General features: G+C 42.6%; 1 protein-coding gene across 2 annotated transcripts in view; it reads right to left on the bottom strand.

Moving 5' to 3' along the window:
- Positions 1-9,031: 9,031 nt before the first annotated feature.
- LOC132988532 (nuclear receptor-interacting protein 1-like) overlaps positions 9,032-26,496 on the bottom strand; it is a 48,250-nt gene continuing 30,785 nt past the window's right edge. For both annotated transcript variants that reach the window (XM_061055984.1, XM_061055983.1), the window contains one exon: positions 9,032-15,353. In XM_061055984.1, the coding sequence (XP_060911967.1) occupies positions 11,274-14,897 (3,624 nt within the window). In that variant the 5' untranslated portion in view covers positions 14,898-15,353 and the 3' untranslated portion in view covers positions 9,032-11,273. The remainder of the gene's footprint in view (positions 15,354-26,496) is intronic.

The following is a 26,496-nucleotide window of genomic DNA, read 5'->3' as shown; positions in this document are numbered from 1 at the left end:
GGGACACTTTGATTCTATAAAAACACATAAACATGTGCATTAAATATACAGTGTGTATGAGATGCATTTTTAATACCCATTCATTCATCTAAAACGTTGGCTGTGTCCTATAAATCCATGCAACTGATACACAAGTATGAAAAGCTGAGACATGCGCCGTCATCACTGCAAGTAAAGCCGCCACCTTCACAAAATACATATCACCTGACATGATTGGAACCCTGCTCCCATTCATTGTGTATTGCAAGCGGCAGCATGCCTGGATAAATAATGACGCGATTAGACTGCAGACGCCACTTTTTATCAGATGTTCTCAACCATTAGGTCATAATCAGGCATAAAGAAAATGGGGGTGCAGTGTTAAGTGAATAAATATTATGGAGTTCTGGTTTGATTGTTTGGTTAAAGACAACATGTTACCAGTGGAGATGAGCACAACTGTTGGCTGTCCTACTTCAAAACTATCAACATTACTGTATAGGCCTAGAGCTCAACTACCGTATTGGTAGCTAGCAGGATTACAAACTCCACATGGTGAAAACAGCTGGTTCTAGAAAGCGCTACACAGGTGCACAGAAACAGCACTTTGAGGACTCCACTGCACGCCATGGAAACCATCACACAGGAAGGCAGTTTAAACCTTCTTTTTCCCTTCTGGGTGACCCTTAAAAACAGATTGTGACATTTATAACGGTGTGACTTATATTCTGGATCTCATAGTAAAGTGTTACATTTTAATGCAAATAGAACAGCATTGGGATCTGTTTCACAGAATTTGCCTGAATCAGTGAAACAGGGTTTAGTTTTAGGGCTAATTAAATTATCTTAGGGTACTTTTAAGAATTTATACAGTATCTAAAAAAATGTATATCACAACACTGAAGTGTGTTAATATTTCACAAGTGTTGTTACAATTGCACCCTATTGTGTTACAGTTCCCCCTGCACATGTTGACTGCTGTGACATTTGACCTCTAACCTTTGCATCAATATCTTTGCTTTAAAATCAATTGTTAAAATATTGTAAACAAGTAAAAAAAAAAAAATCTATTTCACAAAAAAAAAATATTGAAACCATTTACCCCGGTCTCAATAAGCATGTTTAACTGTTGTCAGACATTGCTTCTGTAAAACAAGGCGAGTCAATATATCTGTCCAATTCAGCCTCAGAAGTTATTTTAGGCACTGTGGACTTACATTATTTCTCCAGGATATTTATCTGTTATAAAACATGAAACAATAAAAACGGATGTGTCATCTGAAAGTAATTTTTCCTCAAACTTACGCCTGCGACCACACAGTATACAGTATATGAAGTCTTGGTCTTCATATGAGCAAGATAAGCCTCTGTGTGATGAGCAGTCGAGGGAAATTACAGTCCCAACTAGAGATTCTAGTAACTGATCCTCATATTTAATATCAAACACAGACTCGGACGTCCGTCATAGATGTTAATATGTGATACAGAAACCATGAACACATCGTACCTGAGAGGCATCACAGCACAGCAAGGATAATAGTGAGTTAAAATATGTCAATGTATTTCATTAAAAACAGTCATTTCAGGAATAAAACATGGTACATTTCATTATAAACAACACTGATTGTGTCCTTTCTCTTCGCCGTGTTTTCCCCAGAGAGCAACATGAGCATTGATTTTATGACAGAGTAAAGAATGAAGCAGTTAAACCCTGCTGTCGCTGAATGTAGGACATCCTGACAAGATCTTTGTTTGTGACGATTTACGCCATTTTCTCTCTTCCTAACTCTTCTCATGGATGAAATGTATGTACCAATTAAACCAGTCGCTCCCCTGCCTTGGTAGTCAAATAATATATTACATTCATTCAACCAATCAAGTGAAGGATTGTACCATCAAGTTGAATGAAAAGGAAGACAACATTTGCTTAACACTGATCCTACCAACTTGTGCTAGATTCAAGGACTTTAACTGAAAAATTAAATGTTTTAAGAAAGAACCATCACAGCAAAATGTTTTTTTTTTTGTTTTAATCCTCAGTGATTAAATAGAATCCCCTGGAGTAAAAGGACTAGGAATATAAAAGCTCATCTATGTAATTTTTATTTTTATTCTGTAAAAAAAACTTGCTCCATGTGAATTCTCCAGATAACAAAAACAAATGTTTTAAGTTATTGAAAAAAGAGAAAGGGCCGCTCATTGTTCACCTCCCAATATGCAACTTTATTTTAAACTTTAACAGTGCTAAACTGTCTCGCCTCTGTTACTACCGATATTTAGAACGTCTCAGGGGCGTAAACATCGCAGCTTGAAACTTTATTTTAAATAGGGCATTGTTTTGATGTTTGCAGACATTTCTCTATTTTCTACAGGTAATACTTCTTTTTTGTCCTGTCTGCATTTTGCTTGGATCTGCGAACATTAGTTTTCTATTTTTGATGTTTATAAGTTATGTTAGCATGATATCCTGAAAATGTCATGAAGATTTCATGCAGATTGCCCCTGTAACATTAGCTTGTTCGTCCATGTGTTAGCATGCTAACCAGTGCTAAAAGCACTGATCACAAAGTAGAGACATCACTGAGGGGAATGTCATTAGTTTAACTGATCTTTAATGATAAACTATTGGACAACCTAAACGTGTAGAACATTTGAAAGGCTGTATGTCCAATGGTAGTGGACTGTCTGCATCCATTTAGCCACACTAGCCCTTTTCAGACTGCTTTTTTCCAAACTAAGCTCAGCCGTCATTGTACATTCATGTTGATTCTGCGACGACGTGATATTGGTGTCCCAATCTGTGAGTTCACATTGTGTTTTGGCATTGCAGAAGAATAGCACAGCGGGAGCTCCACATACACATACAGTCAGACATGCACACACACACACACACACACACACACTGAACTCCCTCACTGGCTCTGCGTTTCACTGAGTCACACCTAAATATGCTCTCCATATTCTTATAACTAAATCCCTCTGAATACCAGATGCAGCTTTACTGACTTCACACTGAGTGGAGAATAAAAGAAGAAACTCAGACTCAGTTAAATTTGGCATGTTCAGTCCTAAACAGCCCTTAGCCCCCGCAGCACAAAGTTCACATCCCGAGCTGGTTTAAGCCGGACTGGTTGACACTGAAGTGCCCTTTCTCGTTCTACCGGGGATTTTCAGAAATGTTTACTTGGAAAGTTCATGACCCCGCAGAGCAACCACAGTGTCACAGTTTGTGATGCACACACAGGAAATTAGCGGTTAATACATTTCTTGAAGATGAGATTTCTGACATGAAAGATATAACTGAGGTGACTATTAACTTTGCCTTCTGTGGGGCTGAACGGAGGCTAAGTTAAGGTCAGAGTCAGGTCAAGAGTGGAATTAATCAGCTCTGAAAAACATCATTGAGCACAGAGGGGATTTCCTGCTATCTTTAGGGATCAAAATAACCTTTGAATAACTTCTGTGAAAGACTTAACAAGACAATGCTTCCACTTCTAAAAAGATATGAGGACGTAGAAGACATTCACAGATGGGAGATTGACATTGCTAGTTCTCCCCGGCCAGTTTGTAAAACATTTACCCTCATGCTTATCTGACATGGCAAATATCATCCATGTTCTTTCAGTGTCAGCCAAGATCCCTCCAGCTGACAGGCTGAACTGTGGACCGCAGGGACTCTCTCTCTTCATGAATATTACATTCAGTCTGTTTACATGCGTGCACATGTCTACAAATATAGAAGCTTTGCAATGAAGCAGTTATGGATCAGTACTCCCCTAACAGCATAGTATTTTATTTATATATTGGTTTGCAGGATATAGAAGTTCAAGTTTTAGTGAGCCACTGTGAAACTAAAATCCAATGAGATATGTTTATACTTTGATCATTTCCTAAACCTTTAAGTTTTAAGCCCAAAAGTAACAGCGTCTGTTTCAAGAAAAATCAAAATAGTTGCAGTTGGCAGAGGTTTCAAAAGTACTCACATTATTTATTCAAGTAGAAGTCCAGATATTTGAATAAAGAGGACTCTTGTTAGAGTTGCAGTACTGTTCATATTTCTTTACTGAAGTCAAAGTGGATAAGTCTTGGCTCTGAAATGTCCTCGAGGTAACGCTCTGAGGAACATTGTTCACTGACTTTTTGTTTGCAAGGTCCTCACAAATATTTGAGGGACTGTTTCACTTAAACTATTCTTACTTGAATAATGGTTTGTCCAACAGAGGCTGTTTATTTACTCTGCTGGACGGGACACTTAAAACAACATTTGGATGGGAAAATTAAGAGTATACCAACGTCTTTAGGCACCACTACACCTGGCGACACCTGATGATGCAACACAAGAAATTATACATTTTTTACCTCACAATTCTTAAAGCTATCAAAATTAGCCAGCTGTAGGAATTTATGTAAATAATCAAGTCAAAAATACATTTTAATAAATTCTAAAAAGCTGTCATGTTGACACTCAACATGAGTACATCATTAACTTGAGTACAGTGATAGTATTTTGTTACTTCCCTATGTGGAAGTTTAATTTAAATTGAGGAACCAAAAGCATGTGTTAGGTTGAAAACATATCATGTTTTAGACTCAAATAATACATAGGCCCACTTTTTGGATTTAAGATCACAGAAACCTAATTCTGAGTAGATTTTTTTTAAACATTGAAGGTGTGAAGTCTCTTGAAGGCGTGAAGTCTCCTGCAAAACAAATGTTCGCTCAATAAAAAAATGTTAGGTTGCGGTTTTGCTCGCTTATTTAAAAAGTGGAGATATGCACCAGGCACACACTACTCAATTTGATGAGTTAAGGCTGAAAGGGTGAAGGGTGAAGTCTTAAGACTATTAAAAATAGTGAATTCATGTAAACTTAGCTCATTTATTTCCTCTCACTTCCATGCAATGGGCCTACAGAGGAAGTATCTGGTCTTTCCACGTTGACTTATTGTTTCCAGCCTTTCTGCAGAAGCTTATTAGTAATTCATGACTAATTAGTGTTTCATGTATGTTGAGCAGGAGGCTACAGGAAGCAGCAGGGGTCAAGAGGCTGTCAACCATGAAAGGAAAGAAAAGGACTGAAGCCCTGCTGCCACTTGTCATATTTACACAAAACCTCTGAAGAACGGTCTGAATGTGACGCTGGGGAGGAGGAGGAGGGGGAGGAGGAGGAGGGGGAGGAGGAGGAGGGGGAGGAGGAGGACGGGGAGGAAGGTGGGAGGTGCTGTTGGTGGTGTGTGGTTTGTGTTTGTATGTGAGGAGAGGGAGGGGGTGGGCGAAGGGGGGAGGGGGGGGGGGGGCACAGCTGCAGGCCAACAGTTGATCCCATCCCGGGAAACAGGATCAGCCAGGTCAGGGCAAGGAGGGTGGAGGGGCAAAAGGTGGTGACCCCCGGGGGGTTAAGGAACAGACTTCACAAAGACGAACATCTTCAAAAAGCAAAAGGCCCCAGTGGGGGGAAAAAATCGGTACAAGGTTGTGAAAATAAACTGACGTGACCTCCTTCTGTGGGAGCGGGAGTTTCCCCAGGTGTTTGCTTTAACCTCCTTATTGTTGGCTGACATCAATGCTGCTCTCATGCTTTACTATTTTAAACAGCAAAGACTAAACTTACTGCTTCAGTAAAGCTTTATAATAACTTTATTTTTCTATTTATATGTGTATTTTACCTCTACTTGAGCTTACATTTACAGTGACTTCACTTTAGTGCATGTACTAATACTACAAATAACATTTAAAAACTGACACAACCTTGCTTCATGTAAAACTGAATTTAAAGAAATGGCTTTTTGTATACATTTCAATTAAAAGAGCACCCAGAGTTTGCATTATTGAGCACCAAAGTGCTCCATCACATTTCAGTACAATAACATTTGGAGTCTACAGAAGTACAACACATGTCCATTAAAAAAAAACATATAGTGGGGCACTGGTGCCCCATGTATGGAGGCTGTAGTCCTCCAGGTGGACCAAATCTATCCACTACCCTATCTCTTCCATAAAGGCACAAAAAGCCCAAACATAAATCTTGAAAAAAACATATAATTCACTTGATCTTATATTGTGGATAATTGCTTGTAATCTTAAGGGTCATATTTGAAGTCACAGCAAATTGCTTTTCAAGCTGCTAAAACTGTAAAAAAAAACAAAAAAAACAAAAAACATATTTCTACACTGTGTATGTTTCATTATTCAATGCATTTGACCTGAAATCGAGTATTATCCATTAGGTAATATATTTGTTTCTTTTTACCCTTTAAGTTTTAACATTCCCTGATATGTTTTTTTAAATCTTTACGTCCATTAATTCACTTTTTCTTTTTTTCTGTGGTGTTTCTCACAGCAGATGAGTTTAATGATAACAGGATGATTCCCTGAACCGAACTGATTCCCTCAGTTCAGTTTGTTTTTCCTGTAATTTTTTAAATGAACACAGAAAATATTGAGTGCTTTCTTAATTAGACACTCGACTATCCGTTTATTGCTCTTTGCGTGTGTATCGGGCCGTTGATTAGTGTGAAGCACTTTGTGTTGTATTAACGACTAAATAAAAAGGAATGTAATTAAAGTCTTATTGTATCAAGGCAAACAACAGATTGATTTTACTGGTTATTTTCTCTACAAAGTTTTCATATTCTGGCATTTGTTTGTAATGTTCTGCCTTTATCACACTTCAAACCCATAAAAAGTTAATTATATAGTGTGTGCGTGTGTGTTTACATAACATTTGAGGTCAAGCCATGTGCTCAAAGTTCAAACACTTGCATGAAGGGAGGGCCGTCGAACATCTGTGAGCATATTCATCACAGGAATCACCATGACAACTGGTGACAAGTGATGTGTGTGTATGGCCTCCATGTGAATAAACAAAGCGCCAAACAAAGAAAGTTTCCCATCAGCACTCAGATCTGTGCAAAAGAGTAGGAACAGTGAATGCGTTCCCATGCAGATAAACCCTCTGCTGAGCATGTTAAGTGCAGTCATTAAGTTGTTTGTCAGAGAATAAGCATCTGTAACGCCAGGAAATAGTTTCTGCGGGGCCTCATGACTATGAAAAGCCTGTTGTGGCACTTCCGAGTCCTTGGCCCCTCAGCCGAGTCACTGGTGACCTGGTGTGCAGGCATCGCTCACATCCTTTTGGCTTCATGCTGAGGTCAGGAAATCAAAGAGAGAAGCCACAGACAAACAGCCGATTGTCAAGTTTTACACCTTGACCTCGGCTTAAACTTCTGACTAACCCCCTTTATGTTTGCGGCTGGTTCAGCAATCGCAGGAAATCAAGAGGTTACTGGCGGTTCAGCCTTGATAAGAATCTTGAAATGGAGAAGTTCAGCGAGGGGAAAGGTTAGCGTGAGTTTAAAGAGAGTGCGCTCAGTCATGGGGAGTATTAAATAAAAGGGAAGTCGGGGCTGAGGAGCTGCACTGCGATTTCAAAAGTGCACTGCAGACAAAAAGCCGTCTGTTCGCTCACTGGACTTCATATTCAAACCCAGAGCGAGTGAAAGGGAAGTTTAGCTTGAACTCATCTTCACCTTTTTGCAAGTCTCACGCTACGTGCTGTTTTTTTCTCAAGTCAAGAGAATTATCAGAAAACGGACAGCTCTCAGGACTGATGCACGCACTCAGGTCTCGTGTTGACTGTACAATGAGGTCTATTTTGGTCTCGAAATAAAATGTATATGTTGAATTTTTTTAAGGCCCACCCTTGGGCATTCGGTTTACATCTGGTGACCCCCACGTGTCCTCCCTCCTTTCTGTGTCTTTCCTGCCTTTGTTACGACTCAGCACTGAAGTGAACAGCAGCCAACTCAGAAGCACAAGTTTTAAGGCAAATACAGGACATCCTCCTGCTCTACTTTAACACAACAGTCTTTGATTACACAAAGTGCAGGTCGGCTTTGATGTCCTCTTTCTTTAAAAAAATAAGACGACTCTGTATTGTGAGATATTGGGATGCTTGGTGCCACAAATTCCTACTAGTTACTTCTGCTGAATATGTTCTGTCAAATATGGTCTCACTTGCATGATTAAAAACTAGTCTGCATGTGGTCATGAATCAAAAATATACATTTCTCAAAAAATACACAACCTTGCTTACTTTAGAGATTTTATTAAGTTAAATAAAGTTTTTCTACTGATGCCCAAAGAGGTCATGCATCCATACATGTTATGTCGTCCATCTTCCTGAGATAATGAGTCATTTTATGAGTAATCAACACAGCTGATTTTTTCCATTGTAATGGATTTCTCTATCTCGGTTTTCTCGTGATAATTTTCTGTTGATCTACCAAACAAGATAATAGGCTGGTCACTGGACATGCCTCTCTGCCCCATTGCCCATACTATGAGGTATGTAAAGCCTATTCCTCTGTTTGTTTTGTTCTTTGCAACTCTGGGGATACGAGATAAATATCAAGCTCTTATGAAAATGACCAGAAAGTAATCAATTTATCAAACGAACACAGTAAATAAAATGTATGGATGCAGGAGACCCCCCCCCCTCCTCTCATCTGACAGGGATAGTCTCCTGCTGTGAGGATCATATGTTAACAGGAGAATCTCTGGAGCAGTCCTCCTGAAATTATCTAGATATTTTCAGGAGTACAGATGTGAAAACGGCTTTTTGTTCTGTTGCAACTCTTAGAATATGAAATAAAGATCGAGAAAATTTCAAGAAAGTACTCAAGTTAACACTCAAACATAGTAAATATAATATATGGATGCATGTCCGCTAAGAGCTCTGACTTTTACTGTATGACTCCTATATCCGATCAAAAATACAACCATGTTGTTTGAACCTTATCGTTTTGGTTATCTAAATGTTATTAACTGATTTACGTCCCCTTAGTTGTTCTTTGTAGTGTCTTTTTAAATATGTCTGGTTTAGAATAATTGAAAGGCACACATTAAGGTTGTATAATAGCTACTAAAATACAACAGCTTCCTTCAGAAAACCTCATGATAGCTGATACACTTGCAGCTCTTTTTTTATTTGCATATGAAACACACTTCTCATTGGCAAACTAGAAAGATAGGAACACATCCATACTAGTTCATGCATTTTAGTACTTTATTTCTGAGATATCAGTGCAAATGAACACCAAAAATGAAAACATAAAAAATGAAATAATGTTTCAGGTCTTCACATGAAAAAAATGAAACACCTTTTTTTTTTTTTATATATTTGCTGCTACAAATGTATTTAGATGCACAATGCAGATCTATGATTGTACGTCAATCCCCCACTATAGCCCCCGAGCTCTTTCACAGAGCTTTGTTAACCAGTAACAGAAAAGAAAATCACAAAAATATTCAATGCACGTTTATTTTTCACACATTTGAATCAACTTGCTCAACAGTCTGTGGTTATTTAGGGACTGCTCATATTCTAAACGAACCTCTCTCTGTGATAAAAAAAGACCTATTTTAAGACTTGACATTTTCCCCCATCACCAGTAGGGATACACAGGTAGTTCCCATGCGTCTGCATGCAACAGGCAGCAGTGAGGAGAGTCAGACATTATTACACAACACAGCGCAGGATAGATTATCATTTACCACATAGAGACACATGCAAAGAACAAACCAACCGAAAAAAGATGGGCATAGCATCCTCTGCCTTTGTATGTACACTTGTACGCATATAATTCATATTTACATATCAGGGCATTAAAAACTAGGGTAATATCTTTTCTTAAACATTACAAAATAGTCATCTTTCATACTGAAAGTACTATTTACACAAATATATTTAACCATTGTGAAAATGTATTAATAATCGAAGAGACGTACTCCATGGGTATATGTATTAAAAAGATCACAAGACTAAATGGATAAAGCAATGTGTGAACTTAACAGTACAATCAAAATAAGGAGCTAGATAGCAGATATCCCTCAAGACACCAACCTGTCTTGGTGATTATTGGGGGGCAGGTACACGTATCCAGCTGCTTTGAAAACAAAGATGTACCAGTGGGTCTTCTCTTAGTTATCATGCAATTCTTTTGACATTTTTATGGGTTAAGAGACTGCCACGGAAATTAAAGATGTCCGAAAAACCACAACAGTTAAAAAATTATCAAAAAAAGATCACAAACTGTCAAATTCTCAACAGATAACAATACTGACATTTTTTTAAAAACATGCCGTTAAATTATTCTGAAAAGGACACTGAGGGCTCAGCTTCGATAATGCAAACTCTGGGTGCTCTTTTAATTGAAATGTATTCAAAAAGCCATGGCTTTAAACTCCGTTTTTTGTGTGCATGAAGCAAGGTTGTGTCGGTTTATCCAGGGTGGTAAGATAAGTTACTCAGACACTGCGGCCTTCTGTTGCTCTAGAAACCTGTCTCAATACAGTTGCTCAACTGTAAGAACCACACATGCAGTGTTGACCCATCTGCTCAAAACTGCACAGTTTGCAAAAAGTTAACCCTGAATTTGCACCATCAAATATCGCCCTCAAACGTTCAATTCAAAAAAGCATAATCCAATGATGTGTGACCATTCAAATCTCCATTGATATATTCTTACTCCATTGGTTACTATACCACAACATGAATCTGGAGGAAAAGCAAGACAAAGCATTCATCATGTTGGATCCTCACTGAAGCTACTGCAGTGTGAACATTATTTTCAAGGTCCTCCTTTGAATGAATTTATCGTGTACGTTGTTGTGATAGACCACTGTGTCTGCCCCACAATGATTTTATTTGGAATCTTATCTAAAATTGATGGGAAGTTGTCTATCTGCAAATGTTCTGATGGAGAAAATAAATAAATGTCCACTGAACTCAGCACTAACATTTTTGGAGTCATCAATAATAAATGGGGCTGGAAATGTTCTTTCTAAATTTTTTATGGTGGGCAACAAAGAGGACATGGAATAGTGATATGTGTACAATTCAGATATAAATAATAAGTGTAAAAAAGACCAAATTGTAAAGGAGGACTTCGTTATTGACAAAATGAATTATATTGTGCAAGTTATTGATAGGGAAAGGTCAAACTTTATCGGTTGTGTTGGTTTCCATGAATCAATTTGACATTTTGATAAGATGGGACTGTTTTGAATCATTTCATGACCTCACTATTCAAAAACTGACAAACCAAAGCACTTGTGCATTTTAAGTATGCCTTTGAATTTGAACTTGCTCTATTCCACTTTTAAAAAAAACATTTTTTCCAACTTTATTTTTGTATCATCTAACCAATTTGGCAAGTTATTAAAAAAAAGGAAAAAAAGAGTCAATGATTTTGGGTTCCATTTAGTTTTTTTTTTCTGCAGTTGATACAACTTCTATTCAGATGATTGGCTCAGCCCCTGGCTCTCATGGCTGTGCTTGTCATTGTGGGTTGGTGATTGTGGGGTGGAGCTCAGACTGTGTTCATAAGCATGCATGTCACTGATTGGCTCTTCTTTAACTCTGACCACTGACTGGGTTCCCTCCGCCTGATCCCTCACCTCCTTCCTCAGCTGAAGGCTGCCCTTCTGCAACATGTAATACAAGATTGGGTTGGACCGTGAGAGCCGTGGAGAGTCCAGGTTAGAGTCACAACCCTCATCGTCCTCCTCCTCCTCCTGACTACTCCATCGCACAGGGCTCTCAGGCTCCTGTTTGACTAGAGTAGGGGGGTCCCGTTTTTGAGTCACTGGCCATGGAGCGGGGTGGCGGCTCCAGGGGGTGCGTACAGGGCTGTCACCTTGAGGGGGTGTGGGCAGTGGTCTGAGATTACTCGGAAGCCCTGAGTTGAGGGAGCCATGGGGGTGCCAGCTTGAGAGGTGGAGGAAGCTGTGATTATGGGAAGGCTGATTAAGAATGCTGCCATTGGCCTTGCCATTGGCTTGCAGGACTGAGGGACTGGGTGTCCCTCTGGGTTGCTGGGACAGTTCCTTCAGGCAGTTGTCCGAGAGCAGCAGCTGTTTGAGCACATTGAAGCCCCGGCTCTCTCTGGTGAGGGCTTCACTTGGTGGGCTCCTGGGTGGAGCAACTTCTTCCTTCAGAATCCTCTGCTGCTCGGGCTCTTCCTGAACAGGAGGAGATGCAAAAATGTGTGTGTCACCACTGTCCATTGCACTTGTAGAGCTCTTACTACTTAAACAATCAGTCCGATCAATGCAGAGGCGTCTCTTCTTAGGACTTGGGCTAGGATACTCCCTCTGTTCCTCTTTAACCTGTCTGGGCTGTGACTCAGCCTGCATAGCAGCACTGGTATAGTAGGTAGCAGTCTGTTGTTTAAGCAACTGGCTGAGCAGGCCATATTTTGCTATGACCTCTGTAGGCCGAGGCTCTGTTTTAAAGTCCTGCTGAGAATCTGACAGGGGGCTATTCTTCTCATAACTGCTAGGTCTCTTCCTGCCACTTGACTCCTCAGACATGGCTGAGGATGGTCCCACCTCCTCCAGAATCTCCGTTTTGACCTTTACGTCCAAAGGGGGCCCATTGGAGCTGTCACAGACAAAGGGTGCACCGGGGATCTTTTCGTAGCTCCCTCCAGCCATCTCTACACTCCTTCTGCCACAACCACTTGGCCTTTCTTTGCGGCTGACTGTGGGAGTAGCTGTGCCATTTCCTAGCAGGAGCTGCAACACAGTGCGCCTCTCTAAAAGGTTCTCAATTTGGGATGGAGGAGAGGCCTCCTTCTGACTTAAAGGCGTGCCACTGCCTGAGGGTCCATCTGAGAGTGGAGTCGTGGTGGTCCTGTGGATTGGAGCATTAAGCCTTTCCAATAGGGCAAGCGGCCTACTGGCATCTAGCTCCGGACTCACCCCACTGGAGGGGATGGGTGGTGAGGAAGAAGCGGTACCACACTGAGCCAGATTCTGTAACAGTTTACTGGCACTGAAAGCAGGCTCTGAAGACTTTTCAGCAGGGAAGGCTTTAGATTTACACAAATCCAGTGGGCTAGACTGGACATGTGGAGAGGGGTAGGAGTATGGGGATAGTGCTCCACCAGGATCTCGATTAAGTGGGTAAAGGGGCTGGGCTGGGGCTAAAGGTCTATCTAGGGGGCTTTTTGTCCTAGTCTCTTCCCAGGGTACCAGTCCCTTTGGTTGGCCTTGAGACATGGCGGCCATACTTATATCAAGTGGCAAATCCTGGCTAACTGCACTTTTATTCACCATCTCGTGATTTCTTCGTTCAAGAAGCAGCTGCATGAGTGTGAGCTTAGGGTGGGATTTTGGGTCAGGGCTCCTTTCAGGCTCCTTGTTCTTGGGCACCTTTGATCCTGATGACTCTGGCTTCCACTTGTTTATTAAAGATTCTGTTAGTTTGTCCAGTGAGGATGTAGACAAAGAGGAGGAGGAGGATGAAGAAATTGCAGTTGAAACAGAGGAGACAACAGTAGAGGATGGTGAAAAGTTTGTGGTGGCGGGTTGAGCAGAAACTTGAGGGGAAAATGCAACTGGGACGGAGGAATACACAGTGGTTGTAGAAGAGAGGGTAGAGGTTGAAGAGGAGAAGGAGGAAGAGTGAGTTTTGGGCCCCATCTCTTGTGTATTGGCCCGGTTTCTCATGGATAGGTCAATAGGAGAGCAGCTTGAGTAGGAACTCTCTGCATCACTGCTGTCCTTGGTCAGGCTCCTCTCCTGGGTAGAGCATTCGCTGTCCGATGTGACTGAAGAGGAGCCACTTGGTGGCAGAATTCCACAGCTGTCCTCCAGATGCCCATTCTTTGTCAGCTGCTTCTGATTGTTGTGGTTATTGAGTAGCAGCAGCAACAAGCTGCTGCAAGTCTGGGGGGGACGGGTTGGACGCGAGTCAAAGCCTCGCTTCTCCTTAAGTGGTTGGCTGTGAGTGTGATTTGGAGCATGTGGGGGTGTGGGTGGGGAGCTTTGGCTGTGGCCACGCAGCAAAGAGGGGCTCTGTGGACTGGAGAGGGTTGTTCGAGGGAGTGTACTTGTTGTTGAAGTTGTTGTCATTCCATTTGGGGATTTTAAGGAGTTATGTGTGTCTGGGACTCTCGGTGGGGTCCCTCCGACACTAGGTGGCCTTGTGTCAGGGCCATACTGCTGGTTTGCCATGGCAGCTAGCCTTTCACTGGCAGATCTTCCAGAGAGCTGGGCTTTGAGTGCATGCTCTCGAGAGTACTGCTGGAGATGGGCTTCACTGGAAAGTAGCAGAGCCAATTGACTGCAGGCTACACTGGGCTTGGGTGAAGGTGCTGGACTAGAACGGATTTTTACCATGTTGGCCACTGCCTTCAGACGCTCTGCGCAGGACACTGATTCAGCAGCTGTTGGCGCAGACGGAGGGGTGGCACTGTGTGCTGACCGAGGCGATTCTGGGGGTCTGTCCTGACTATGTCCCCTGCGACTGTAAGGTGTGTTGCTGTGATTTTGAAGTTTACTCTTCCTCATTAGGCCCTTCAAGCGGCTTGAGGCTGTCCCATAGACAGGAAGTGGCTCTTTTTCTGCAGGTGGTGCCTTGGAGGGAGAGGAACACTCGCTGGGGGGTTTATTGGAGTGCTGAGACATTGCCACACTCTGAAGCCTTGAACTGAATGACTGCAGCAAGGAAGCCAACAATGTGCTCTCCCCAGCATGAGGATTTCCCTCTAGTGCTCCATTTTGCAGGCCACCCCCTTGTCCATTTAGCTCTATTGAGGGTGAACTCTTCTGCTGGTTCACTGGATCATTCCAGGCTCCAGAGCGCAGCAGGCGGGCCTTCTTCAGGTGCTGTGAAGAACCTAGAGTTGGCCCATTTGTTCCAGACTTGGGTGCTGTGGGGCCATGGCTGGGCAGTTGGAAGGGCCCACCCACCTTTTCACTCTGTTCCTGGTTGCTGTGGGCAGCCTCAGACCTCCCACTTGCCGTGGCCCCAGGCCCGGCTACCACTGGATGCATCAGTAAACCTTCCAGATAAGTTAGAACAGCTGAATCCTTGTGTGTCTCAGGGCCAGGCTCCTCCCCATGAGTCATGTTCAATACTAGGATCCCCTCGTATGGTTCAGCACTGTTACTGGGAAACAAATGTCCACTAGGTCATCTGTCTGACAGTGGCATGTACTTCCTAAATACCAAAAAGAGGGCAGGCAACTCCGCAGAGTTAGCCTGCAGGGGACCGTCGGATGCACTGGCTGGATGTGATCCCTCTATGTAGTGGGCAAAGTCAGCGTTGTGGTGAAACAGCAACCATTGTTTGAGGCAAACTGGGGCAGGTTGGCCTTCCAGGCATTGTTGTATGCCTTTAAAGACCGTAGGATCCCAGAAGGCCTAGATCCAGGCTTATGTGAGTAGCAAGAGAGGAGTCAGCAGGATTTCACCACAAAGATGTTGACACATTCCGTGGCTGTGGATGTTTGGGATGTCTGTCGTAGGCCTTGCAGTGGTTCTGTCAGTGGCGCCTTTAAGCTTTCCAGATCTCAAATGGGGGACCTACAGTAGTGAGAGAGATAGAAAAGGAGGGTGGTAGAGAGGGGTGGTAAGGTGAAGGGAAAGAGGAAAAAAAAGGAGAAACTGTGAGAATCAGGAATTTGTACAGCACTATATTACATTCATTTCACCACCTCGTCTGCCATCTCTGTTACTTAGCAACATTTCAGATTGACTGCACACGGCTCCTTCCTCTCTCTGCACTCTCCCCTCGCAGCCACTGAGCAGACGACAAATGTAGATTAGGCCTGATTGGATCCAAATTGAAAATTCAAGCCCACTACCTTGAAAACATTCAGGTCGTGAGCTGTAAGCCCCTCACAGCGATGTCTTTCAAAAGTGAAGGGCCTTGTGAGAGCTGTGAATAATTTCTTGTGCAGCTTGTCATTTCAGTGGATTATCCCCCCTCCCCACTCCTGCTCCTTATGCACTTGAGCAGCATCTCACACGATGCAACCCTCAGTCTCCATAAAGAAGGAGCCACCCACATACACACAAGGTAGTATTTAAGCAATAATGTTAAGACAAACGCACAGAAATGTGCACTGTGACTTATATACATGTATGTATGCATAGTATCCCACATAAACAGAGAGTCCTATCTGTGTTGGTGACTACTTCTGTTATCATTGAACCTGCATTTTTATAAACACCTGGCAAACTATAAATCCTACACACTTTCTGGCTCTTTTGTTTCCAAAATGTGAACTAAGCTGACATGACGCGAGTCGTGTTTATGACAACAGTACAAAAGCAATGGAGAACCACAGGAGAGATATTTGTAACGAATTGGTACAAGCTGTACTTGACTCTTGAATGTGTGTTTAATGTTTTACTGTGTGCGTTTATCTAGAGGTGGTGGCTTTAGGATCAGGTGCACCTGTCACACTACACCACTGTCAGGAGGACTGAACTGGTGACACTGGGGTGAGCATTCTGCCAGTTGCTATGACAGTGTGAGAAGCTCTGCCCTGGAAGACCTCTGCTCTGAACCCTGTCAGCGTGGTTTCCGTGGATACAGGACACCTCCGACAGTCCTGGCCGCTTCCCATAAAGGTTAATTAATACAGAGTTTCCAGCTCGCCTCAGCTGCTGCCCGTGTCCTTTCCTGAAGCCGTCCTCACCTTTGGTGTCCGCTGAGTGGACCGACATAGTAGGTCACACAACAGGACAGCAGCCCTTGATTATGACGAAAGGCCATGGCAACCCACGCGGCCACCAGTCTGAATACTTCATAGAGAACAGTAGCCAGGGCCAAAAACAACAAGGCAGCAGGCCTCTAATCAGGCAGAAATCCATCCCTGTGGCCAAGGTCCACAGGTTGTCATGACAGTAAGGGCAACAAGGTGGCACTTTTAACCCCCCCCCCTCCAAAATGAGCAGGATTTAAATTATCAGTGCACAATTAAGTCTGGGTACTAGAAAGAAAACAATCAGGTTGGAACTGTTTAACAACCAGGGGTCCATGAGGCGTTATTCAGCATTGTTTCGAACAGGAAAACTTAAGTGACATTGGCCCATCAGCGTCAATTACACTTCAAGGCCATTTCTAAGCTGTTGACCTAAATCTGACAACAATAAAAGTAAACCTGGTCATACTGGGCCATCTGACGTCTACTGTCATGCTAATCTGAGATGCTCAGGATTAGGGCTATTTCCACTCCAGCGAGCTTAAAGCAATTATAACAGAATGCCCTGTAACACCTTGCTTGATCAGCACAGTAAACATGTACACATGCTTACCTTCAACAAAGCCTGACAAAGTTACTAATATGTAATGATACGGCCCCCTCCCCAGTTACTGAGAGAATAAATACAAATGGAAAAGCACACTGACACCCATTCAACATGGGAAATTCTGTTAATCTCTTTGCTGCTGGCAGTGAACCTTTGGAATTACAGTTGACCTTGTCTCTGTTTTTGCCAGAGAAACTTCAATACAGAGCAGACGAGGCTGCACAGGGACACGATGACACAGCACTATGTTAGTTTATATACAACAGAGATACTGCATTCACTATCTCACATTAAGTACTCTTTTGAAAAAAAGGAAGGACCTTCAGGCTCTTGAGAGACATGTAATGACAGAGCCGGTGTCAAAAAGCCCTGCTACAGCAAGGGCAAGAGAAAATATGTTTTCCTCCGTGACAGAGCTGTTAAATAAATGACCTTAATATAGGGAAAGCCGTCCTCTATACAGAGCCCCTAAAGCACACCGCCCTCCTCCTTTCCTCTCTCTGGATGTGTGATGTGTGCATTACTATTACATTATCTCCCCTTGTGTATACATGCAAAATGACCTTACACATCTGTTAACATGTCATCTCATTGGTGGTGGCACCCAAAAAGCATGACCTCCACCCCCCCCCCTCCCCCCTCTCCCCCACCGCGGGACACCACGGCACCAATGAGCTGCTCTACAGTTTCTGTGGTGATTATCCATTATCCTTGACAATGTCAGCCAATGACAGAGCAGGCACCATTCTAAAGTGATTTTTACCCCTACAGTCAGCCACTGACTGCGAGAGGGAGGCCAAGTGATGGGGAGGGCATAGAGCTTCATCATCCTCTTACTGGTCAGCTCTTCATCTATTTCCCCTCTCTTTTCGTCTCACACCTCTTGTACTTAAGAAGACACCAGGAACAGGAAAGGTCACAGCAATCTCAGCGGCTTTTCTAAGATACATGAAATCACCAGAATGTGCCGATGAAGATGTCACGGATTAGAACTTAAAAAGTGACCTTCATTCCCTCAACCCCACCACCCACTAACACTCGTGCCTGAATACACTCGCTGGTAACAGGCTTTTTTTATCTTTTGAAAAAAGTGAGTTATTTAATGACCTTCGTTGGCAGGAATGGTAATCCATTTAAGCCATTTAAAATGTATGAGACCAAACAAAAGAATTAAAGGGAGGAAGAGCCAAAGGAGCGGCAGTTAAAGTCAAGGTCATTCATGCCGCCAAGGCTTTTTCCACTTGATGCAACAGCTGGTGTCCATGCAAAGCTCTGGGCGTTAATAAAAAGTGACAATGCTGCCCGAGCGGTGTGTGTTACTAATGTCTGACACCAGCCTGGCAGATGTGTTCTCCATGCATTTAAGGGGAGTCAAGGTTAAAGGAATTTAAAAGAAGAGGCGATGCCTAAACACTATTATATCATGTAATCTGCAGCCCAGCCCTGCTGCACATACTCAACAGGGTAGCTCACTTACACATGCGGCGTGACCGCTATTTGTAAATTCAATATGGCCTGACATGATTAAATAAGACAAAACATAAGCTACCTGACCAAAGGCAGTTGTTGGTAGCCTTGTAGAAGTCAACGAGTGCACCAAAGTTGAATTAAAAGCTCTCATTCACCTTGAGAGAGGTAAACAAGAGCAGAGCATGCCACTGAACAGCAGGAGAGACGGGAGCAAGAAGATGTTTTTGCAGATAAGTCAATGAGGACAAAATAACACTGAAATGCAATACACAGACACATGCACGCCCACACAATGAGAACTGGGGCACTCTGACCCACTTCTGAGGATACACTGACCAAACAAGTCATGCATAGCACACATGCCTCCATGTGTGCACACAGAGACCGGGGGAAGTAGCATGCATAAAAGGAAACATGATGCTAGAAAGTCAAAAGCTCTTGTGTGAAGTAGCACAGGCAATCTATTGGTAAAATACTCCAAGCGCTCGTATGCAAGGAAGAGTGTGTGATGACTGCTTACATTTCAGACTCGGACAAAATGGGAGCAAAATGCTAAAGTTCTTGGCCTGTATCTGGCCTCGGATGAGGAGTGTGTAGGCGGAACTTCATCTGCACTCATCAGTACAAAGAGTTATCGGGGTTGAGAGAGAGCAGAGAGGAATTCATGCACACTGATGAGTCATCTAAGAGGTTCAGAGCTCAGCTGACTGGCAGAGAACCCTGCCAAACTAGCCAGTGCAATGGTGGTATCACTGTATCACAGGCACGGACCCTAGGTGCCCAGGCCTGCATAGATATGCTTACAAAATGTTTGTGCCCATAGTAAATATTTGTGTGCCATTTGGAAGACCCACCCAAGGGCCATTTCCTGAGTGCCTGAAATTACTGCATCAATTAAACACACACTCATTCCTCTCTTAATGAGCCGTGGCTGCCATCAATCTATACCTGATTCATTTCTATTGGGCTCCGAGGTAATCTTCTGCTCACATCGTCTGTCCAAAATGGTGCTCATTTCCCTTCCGAAACAACACACATTTTCCATTTGTAAACACTGGAGCTGGAAATAGGAACAGCTGATTGCCCCATGGCCAGCACGCCATCAGGCACAACAAGGCTCTTGAAACAGACTGCAGTGGTGATGTCTGAGGGAAATGGGCCACTTTGCAATTGAGATCAAATGTCCCACCGTCAGGCTGCCCTGAGAGCTGGATAAAACCAGCTAAAAAACATCATCCTTTAATGAATCATTTCCATAATATCCCTGGCATCAGCCCTAAGAAGGCTATAGCCATGAGTCAGCAAGAGGTCTGCCTATACTGGGTTAACAAAGTGCTGCTGTTTTTCTTCTAACTGTGAGTAATTGGGGGATGGTTTAGGAGTAATATGGTGTGTGACAGAGGTCTAAGTGAAGGAAAGAAGAGAACATATCTCTGCTATCATTCTGCCTTTCATAATGCTCCCGATGACCTACTTTCTAGTTTTTAAATCATCCTAATGCTCTGAGTGAGGTTGGCGGAAGATATTACAGGGCACAGTGGTTTGTGAAGGGATGTTCCATCAGCATCTATAAAAACAACTACTTTTATTTGTTCATAGTGAAGTAAAATGACAGGCTTGTGTTAAATAAATGAAGATACATTTAACCCAATAAAGCATAAAACAATTATGTCTAACCTATTCCAGGAAAACCTCTCAAGCAGCACAAATCCAGTTGGCAGGGCAGAGTTGAGTACATGCCAATAAGCAGGAGACTTCAATCAGATTAGTCTTACACCTGGCCCTGATGCCCCGACCCAGTGCTCGCAGTGCAACAAAACAGTCTCCTAGAGAGTCCAGAAAGAGTCAGAATCTAGACTAGAATCCAAGTTAAAAAACAGGAAGAAAATATCTTAGAAAACAAATCTGTGACTTGGCAGTCACAGATTTGTATCAGGTGAGGTGGGAAGATATATGTTATATATTTACAAAAGATTACCAACTTACTCTAACCTACTGTGCTATGATTGGCATCTACCACTCTAACATAGTGAGCTGGTGATTCTTACAGAGCGCTCAAAGCTTTCTGCCAGAAAGCTTTTTTTTTTGCACAGGAGTCAGACGTTTGTGTCCCATGTAAAAGCCCAAACGCAGATCTTTGTCTAACCATTTCAATAACTGTTGAAACTGATCCCAACCAAATTGCAGTTTTACAACTTGAACCACACTTGGTAGGTTTAGGCATCAAAACTACTTGGCAAGGTTTAAGAAATGATCACAGTTTGGGTTAAAATATTAAGTTAATGGTGGGACAGCAACTGCAGTCCTGGGTGACAGTCCAGGATTTGACCTATTAGCTCTCCTAGCCAAGAAAATTAGCGGTACCATAATGGTAAAAAATCAGGGATGCGCACGATTAGCCGACTAAAGGATTAAATATTGTCATCTTCGCCAATCGGCGTCAGACAAACTAGTTGGTTAAGATGTTGTTACTACTTTTCTTAATCCAGGCTAGCAATGCCAATCACATGTTGTGTTTAAATGTAACAGTCTTCATCCCGCTGCTAGCCGTGGCTGTAGCTCCAGTTAATGGCTTCTGCCAAACTGCCATTACGCTCTACTACACAGATGTAAACCAGCACAGTAAACGGTTAGCATCTCGTAAAGGTTAGCATCTAGTAGCGCAGAGTGGTTTGGCAAGAATTTGATTTAGAAAAAGGAGAAAATTACATATGTGTGCTGTGTCCTTCTAAACTGGAATATAACCACTCGACTGAAGCAGTCGAACTTGATTCAGCACAGACTCAGGCAGGAGGACTGAAGAATGGCGATGCTAGCACTGCTAAGAAGTCGTGAAACGGTTTGCTAAAAGAAGTGCGTGTAACAAAGTAGTAGTAGTAGTTGATTTGTAGTGCCGTAGAAATATATACATTTTGAGTCATAGCTAAAGCTGAGGAGTAGAAATATATTTTTCTTTTTGTTGGTTTTGCCTGCAGACGCTGTGATCCTGTGTTAGCTGTGTTGAACTAATCTTGACTCATTTTGACTGATGTCTTAACTTTTGCCTAGTTTGTATCTCAATTTATGTAAATCTACAGGGAAAGAACCCCCCTATTAATTATGCCTCAGCATAAACATGAACATACAATGCAAACTGAACCTAACCTTAACCTAAGAATAAAAAAAAGGGACGAGTATGAAGTTCACTGACTTTAAGTGTTTGAGGGAAAAAAAGTTCAATGCCCATGTAAAACCACAGTTTGAGGAAAACTCACAGAGGAACTGCACCTATCTCCACTTTCTCACAATACAAGAGTTTAAGATACCACTGATTAAACAAGAAACAACATGGCTTCCACCCTGTCCCCCCCCAAAGGACCTTGTACCACCCTGCACCCTGCTGTTGCACAACCTGGAGAGGACCCAAGTTTAAGCTTTACACACACAGCCTCTGCTCCTCAAGTTAATGTTACAAGCCTCATATGATTCCTTTTTGGGCAAAACACATTTTCACCAATTATTAAGCTCTCGGGTTACCCATGGTCCTTTGCACTGGAGATTATAATGTGATTGTTTCGGTCACTGCCCTATGGGCAAAGATGTTTACTGCTACACGGTCAAAAACACAAATTCAAAACAGTTTGTTTATTTATTAAATCTAATCTCAGACAGCTTTAAATGTTAAATATGGATGCAGTGCAGATGGAAATGACATGCCCATGTTAAACACAAGATGACTATAATGACCGTAGACTTGAGGTTAAAACATGAAAAAGAACTTCACTAAAGAGGACTAAGCCCTTAGTAAACCCACTCAACATCAGACAGAGGTATGACTTTGTATAAGATAGAAAACTTTTACATCAAAGCAAACTTTGCTCTTGAAACATTTCCATCTGTTCTGGAAACATAAAGCTTTACATCTACTGTAAAACATTTAAGAGACACTTCTCTTTTGGAACATCTTGCTGCTTATCAATTAGAGCATGAGTCAGCTCGGCTGCTTACCAGTGCACCATCCAGTATTTAAAATATATTAGATTTCAATATGGGATGAGACAAAAAGCTTCATTTAAATCAGTATTTTAGGAATCCTTGTACACAGCTTGATATGGGGAGGTCCTTGGGGTATTCCTCTCTAAAAAGATACTTGGATAATTGATGAGTTTATTATTCGTTGGGGGTTAAAATCGGACTTAGAAACACAATCCATTAAAGGACTGTTAATGTATATCTCTTTTTCCAAGCATGGGACACTCTTCACTAGTTGAGTGAGAATTGTGCAACTGAGCTTTCTGAGGGAATAAAATACAGTTTTCCACCACTGTAAAAAATAAAACAGCAAATCCCAATGATCTCTAATCAAGCCAAAGAGATAAATCCACATCCTACTGACACAATAGGACAATAGACACTTCATTCAGCTCGACTTTCTCTTCATATTTCATCCCTCTCTGCAACACTTAGATTTAAAAGCTGGAACACAACGGTCTACACACCTTTCTGAATACAGCATGCTCACTCAAGAGCTGCAATAGAAAGGTGTGAAAGCCTGTTTGAGCTGTTCTTTCTGTTGGTATTTGTGGATTTGCCGAATAAAAATGACACAAATGTGTCAGGGGTTTTTCGCATTACAACCTCTTTTAGTCGCGTTTCCCTTTTCTTTTTACTGGGAAGAAAAATTTTACAAAATCAAAAATAAATATATTACTCACACACTACTTGAATTTCTAATTATTTTTGGATGACAGTGCATTGCATCCGTGTTATATGTATTAGAGGGATTTTTCATTTCTATGCATCTCTCGGCTGGTTTACATTGACAATGAAGGATAATATTACAAATTATTTTAAAAAGTCACATCTTTGGGGTTATGTCACGCGCCCCATGTTCACAGACAATAGTCGTAGTTGCAGCATCAGTGGGTTCAAAACTGACCTCGGCACTTTGCTGCATGTCATACCCCCTTCTCTCTCCTCCCAACGTTTCCTGTCTCTCTTCAGTTGTCTATCTATCTAATAAAGAGTATTTTAGTACCTGTTGATGTAGTCATTAATGAAGTAATGTTTGACTATTCCACACCTGTGCATGTGCTGTTTTAGGCTACAAAAGTTCAACTCAATAAGCGTCACATGTATCATGTCAGCTATGACCAGGAAAAGCGATGCCTGAAAGAAATGACAAAAAAAAGCGACAATGTTAACATGAAGTGAAAGATGAATAAACTTTCATATCATAGCTTCACATCATTTGCTAACCCTGTTATCGCAAGCCATTGAGATGATACCAGAGCAGAGATGGTTAGCCTGATAATAACAAAAATGGTCCCCATTCTGCTTACACAAGCTGATAGCATTTGTTGAGCTGTAGTACAAGCCACCATCATGGTGAACAGCAGCTACGAGAATGGAAAAGATGTATGAGGAAGACGCAGCAGAATTGAGGGCTGATATGCAATGTGTTGAAAAAGTGTCTGAGTACAAGTGAGTCTGTAGTAACAATCTCTAAACTCTGAACTGGTCAGGCTTTTAATTAAACTGGATCCTTTCTCACAGGTGGATTAAGTAAGACTGTGTTTAATCAACTCTCAACGGTGTAATTCTATTGGTGAATGGAGGGACTCAGTTCAGGTCACAGACGAGAAATCATCGTTTTCAAAAGATTGCATGCAGCTGTCGAGCTGAAAAGATCAGTTTAATCTATTTTGAATTTAAATTTCAAAGTTAAAATCACATTCTGCGGCTAAAAAAAATGCATTTAGCCTTAAATTTATGTATTTAGTTCAGTAAGCAAAGTAGAGGGGCAGGTGAGCAGAGCATTGCATCCAGGTCAGTGGTTGTCAGTTCTGGTTGTCGTCACTCAAACTGCACTTTGTTTTCTATCTAAGCAGAGGTTAATTGCAATTAATTGCAAAAAGCCCAGGTGTAATCATTGCCTGGTCTTGCAGGTAGAATGAGAGCCAGTAAACCGAAAAACTCTCTTTTTCTGCAGTGTTTTTGGTTTAAATCAAAAAAGGTTGCCTTTACTGTAACCAAGACAAACAGACTGTCAGCCAAGATGCAGACAAGCAACCGGGCCAAGGCTTGCAGGAAATGAGTCTGTCTTCCTTTAGTCTGCCATTGACTATTAAACCAGACGGAGAGAGATAGACAAGGCCAGCACCCACCTGCAGTCGCTCTATTATTTCTCTGTAATGAAGGAGATCAGGAGGACAGAGAAAACTATTCAAAAGGTAAATGTAGTCAAAAAAAGTTCCGGGAAAAAAAAATCCACCCTGAGCCAAATGCTAACACAGGTATTGTGCTGTTTTGGGAGGTGAGCGCAGACACACATCATGCTCTCCCGTACCTTGTCATCCTTAGCTGTGGAGGCTGATACAGGTAAAGTGCAGTAATCAATTTGCTCTACTGGCAGGAGCGCTCCTTTAGAATACTAATCAGGCTTCAACCCTCCCCTCTTCCTTCTCTCCTCGTTCTCTCCATCCCTCCTCCTCCACCGCCCCCCCTCTGCCTTTCTCCTTCCTCGTTCACCTTTCTCATGACTTGACACCCCCCCCCCCCCCCCCCGCCACCACCACCCTTCCCCTCCACCTCCCAGCCCCCAGTGCCCCAGACCTGACCAAATGCTAAAGGAGGGCGGGTTGTCTTCTGCACAGATAACTGCTGCCACTAATCAAGCCTACGTGCACCGGGGCGTGGGATTAAAAGAGCTTGCACAGCTTGACTCAGGCACTGAATGGTGTTAGTGCTCATACATGCACGCGCACACACACACACACACACACACACACACACACACAAGTTCAGAATAAAACCTACAGGGAAGCCAGCAGCGTCTCGTCCTAGAAACACACATGTACACACACACATGTACACACACACACACACACACACACACACACACACACACACACACACACACACACACACACACACACACACACACACACACACACACACACACACACACACACACACACACACACACACACACACACACACACACACACACACACACACACACACACACACACACACACACACACACACACACACACAAACCCTCAGACGAGCAAACAACACAACAAGGTCAACTTAAAAGCTGATGTTAGGTGAACATTCTCGAGCTATAAAAGAACACACAGAAGGAGATTAGATCTAAAATTACTCCGCCAGTCAAAAAACGGGACTCGGTGGTGAGCCACCCATCTCTATCTCTCAGAACACATGTCACGCAGGGAGCTGCAGTGTTGTGTGCATCTAAAGCGGGGGAAAAAAAAAAAGAGGAACAAACTCAACGGTGAATTGACAGGGCCTTAATTCCTGTTCGTTTTTCATTTGGAGAGATGGCTTACACAGGAGGGGGGGTGTCTCTACACCATATCAAACACATACCAGAGTTGCCTGGAGGCTGTAACAAAGCGTCCTCGATGTAACACACATACAGTACACAGGCGGTATTAGTGTGTGTGTGTGTGTGTGTGTGTGTGTGTGTGTGTGTGACAGAGGGGGAGAGAGACAACGCCACCCTATGCATCAGCAGGGATATTTCATTATGTACATAACGAGTGCCATTAATCGCTCTTAACAAGAGGACACAACCTCACCTTGGCAGTCTCACACGCGCAGCAGGAAGGTGGGAGGGGGGGGGGGGTTGGGGGGGGGGGCGGCATGGAAATATCTACAGTGCGCACTGAAATTAAAATTCACCACGCTCAAGGATCCGCCGCCTCCTTTTGACCGACCACATCACGGGGGCCCGGGGGGTGTGTGGAGGCACGCCAGCAGTCATATAGGAAACTGCTCGTCTGACGGACACATAAAAACACATTAAAAAGTAGGAGATAAAAAAAAAAGAGGAGAAGAAGAGCTACGGGAGCAGAGGAGAGGATATAAATATATAAATAATAGTAGTGGGGAAAATGCCGCAGTGGCGGTTGCCAGCGGGGGCTCGTGCCCT

The sequence above is a fragment of the Labrus mixtus genome, chromosome 14, assembly GCF_963584025.1.
Source record: "Labrus mixtus chromosome 14, fLabMix1.1, whole genome shotgun sequence".
In the NCBI taxonomy this organism is placed as follows: domain Eukaryota; kingdom Metazoa; phylum Chordata; class Actinopteri; order Labriformes; family Labridae; genus Labrus; species Labrus mixtus.
Note: the sequence above shows the minus strand (reverse complement) of the source record. Positions and strands in the feature narration are given on the sequence as shown.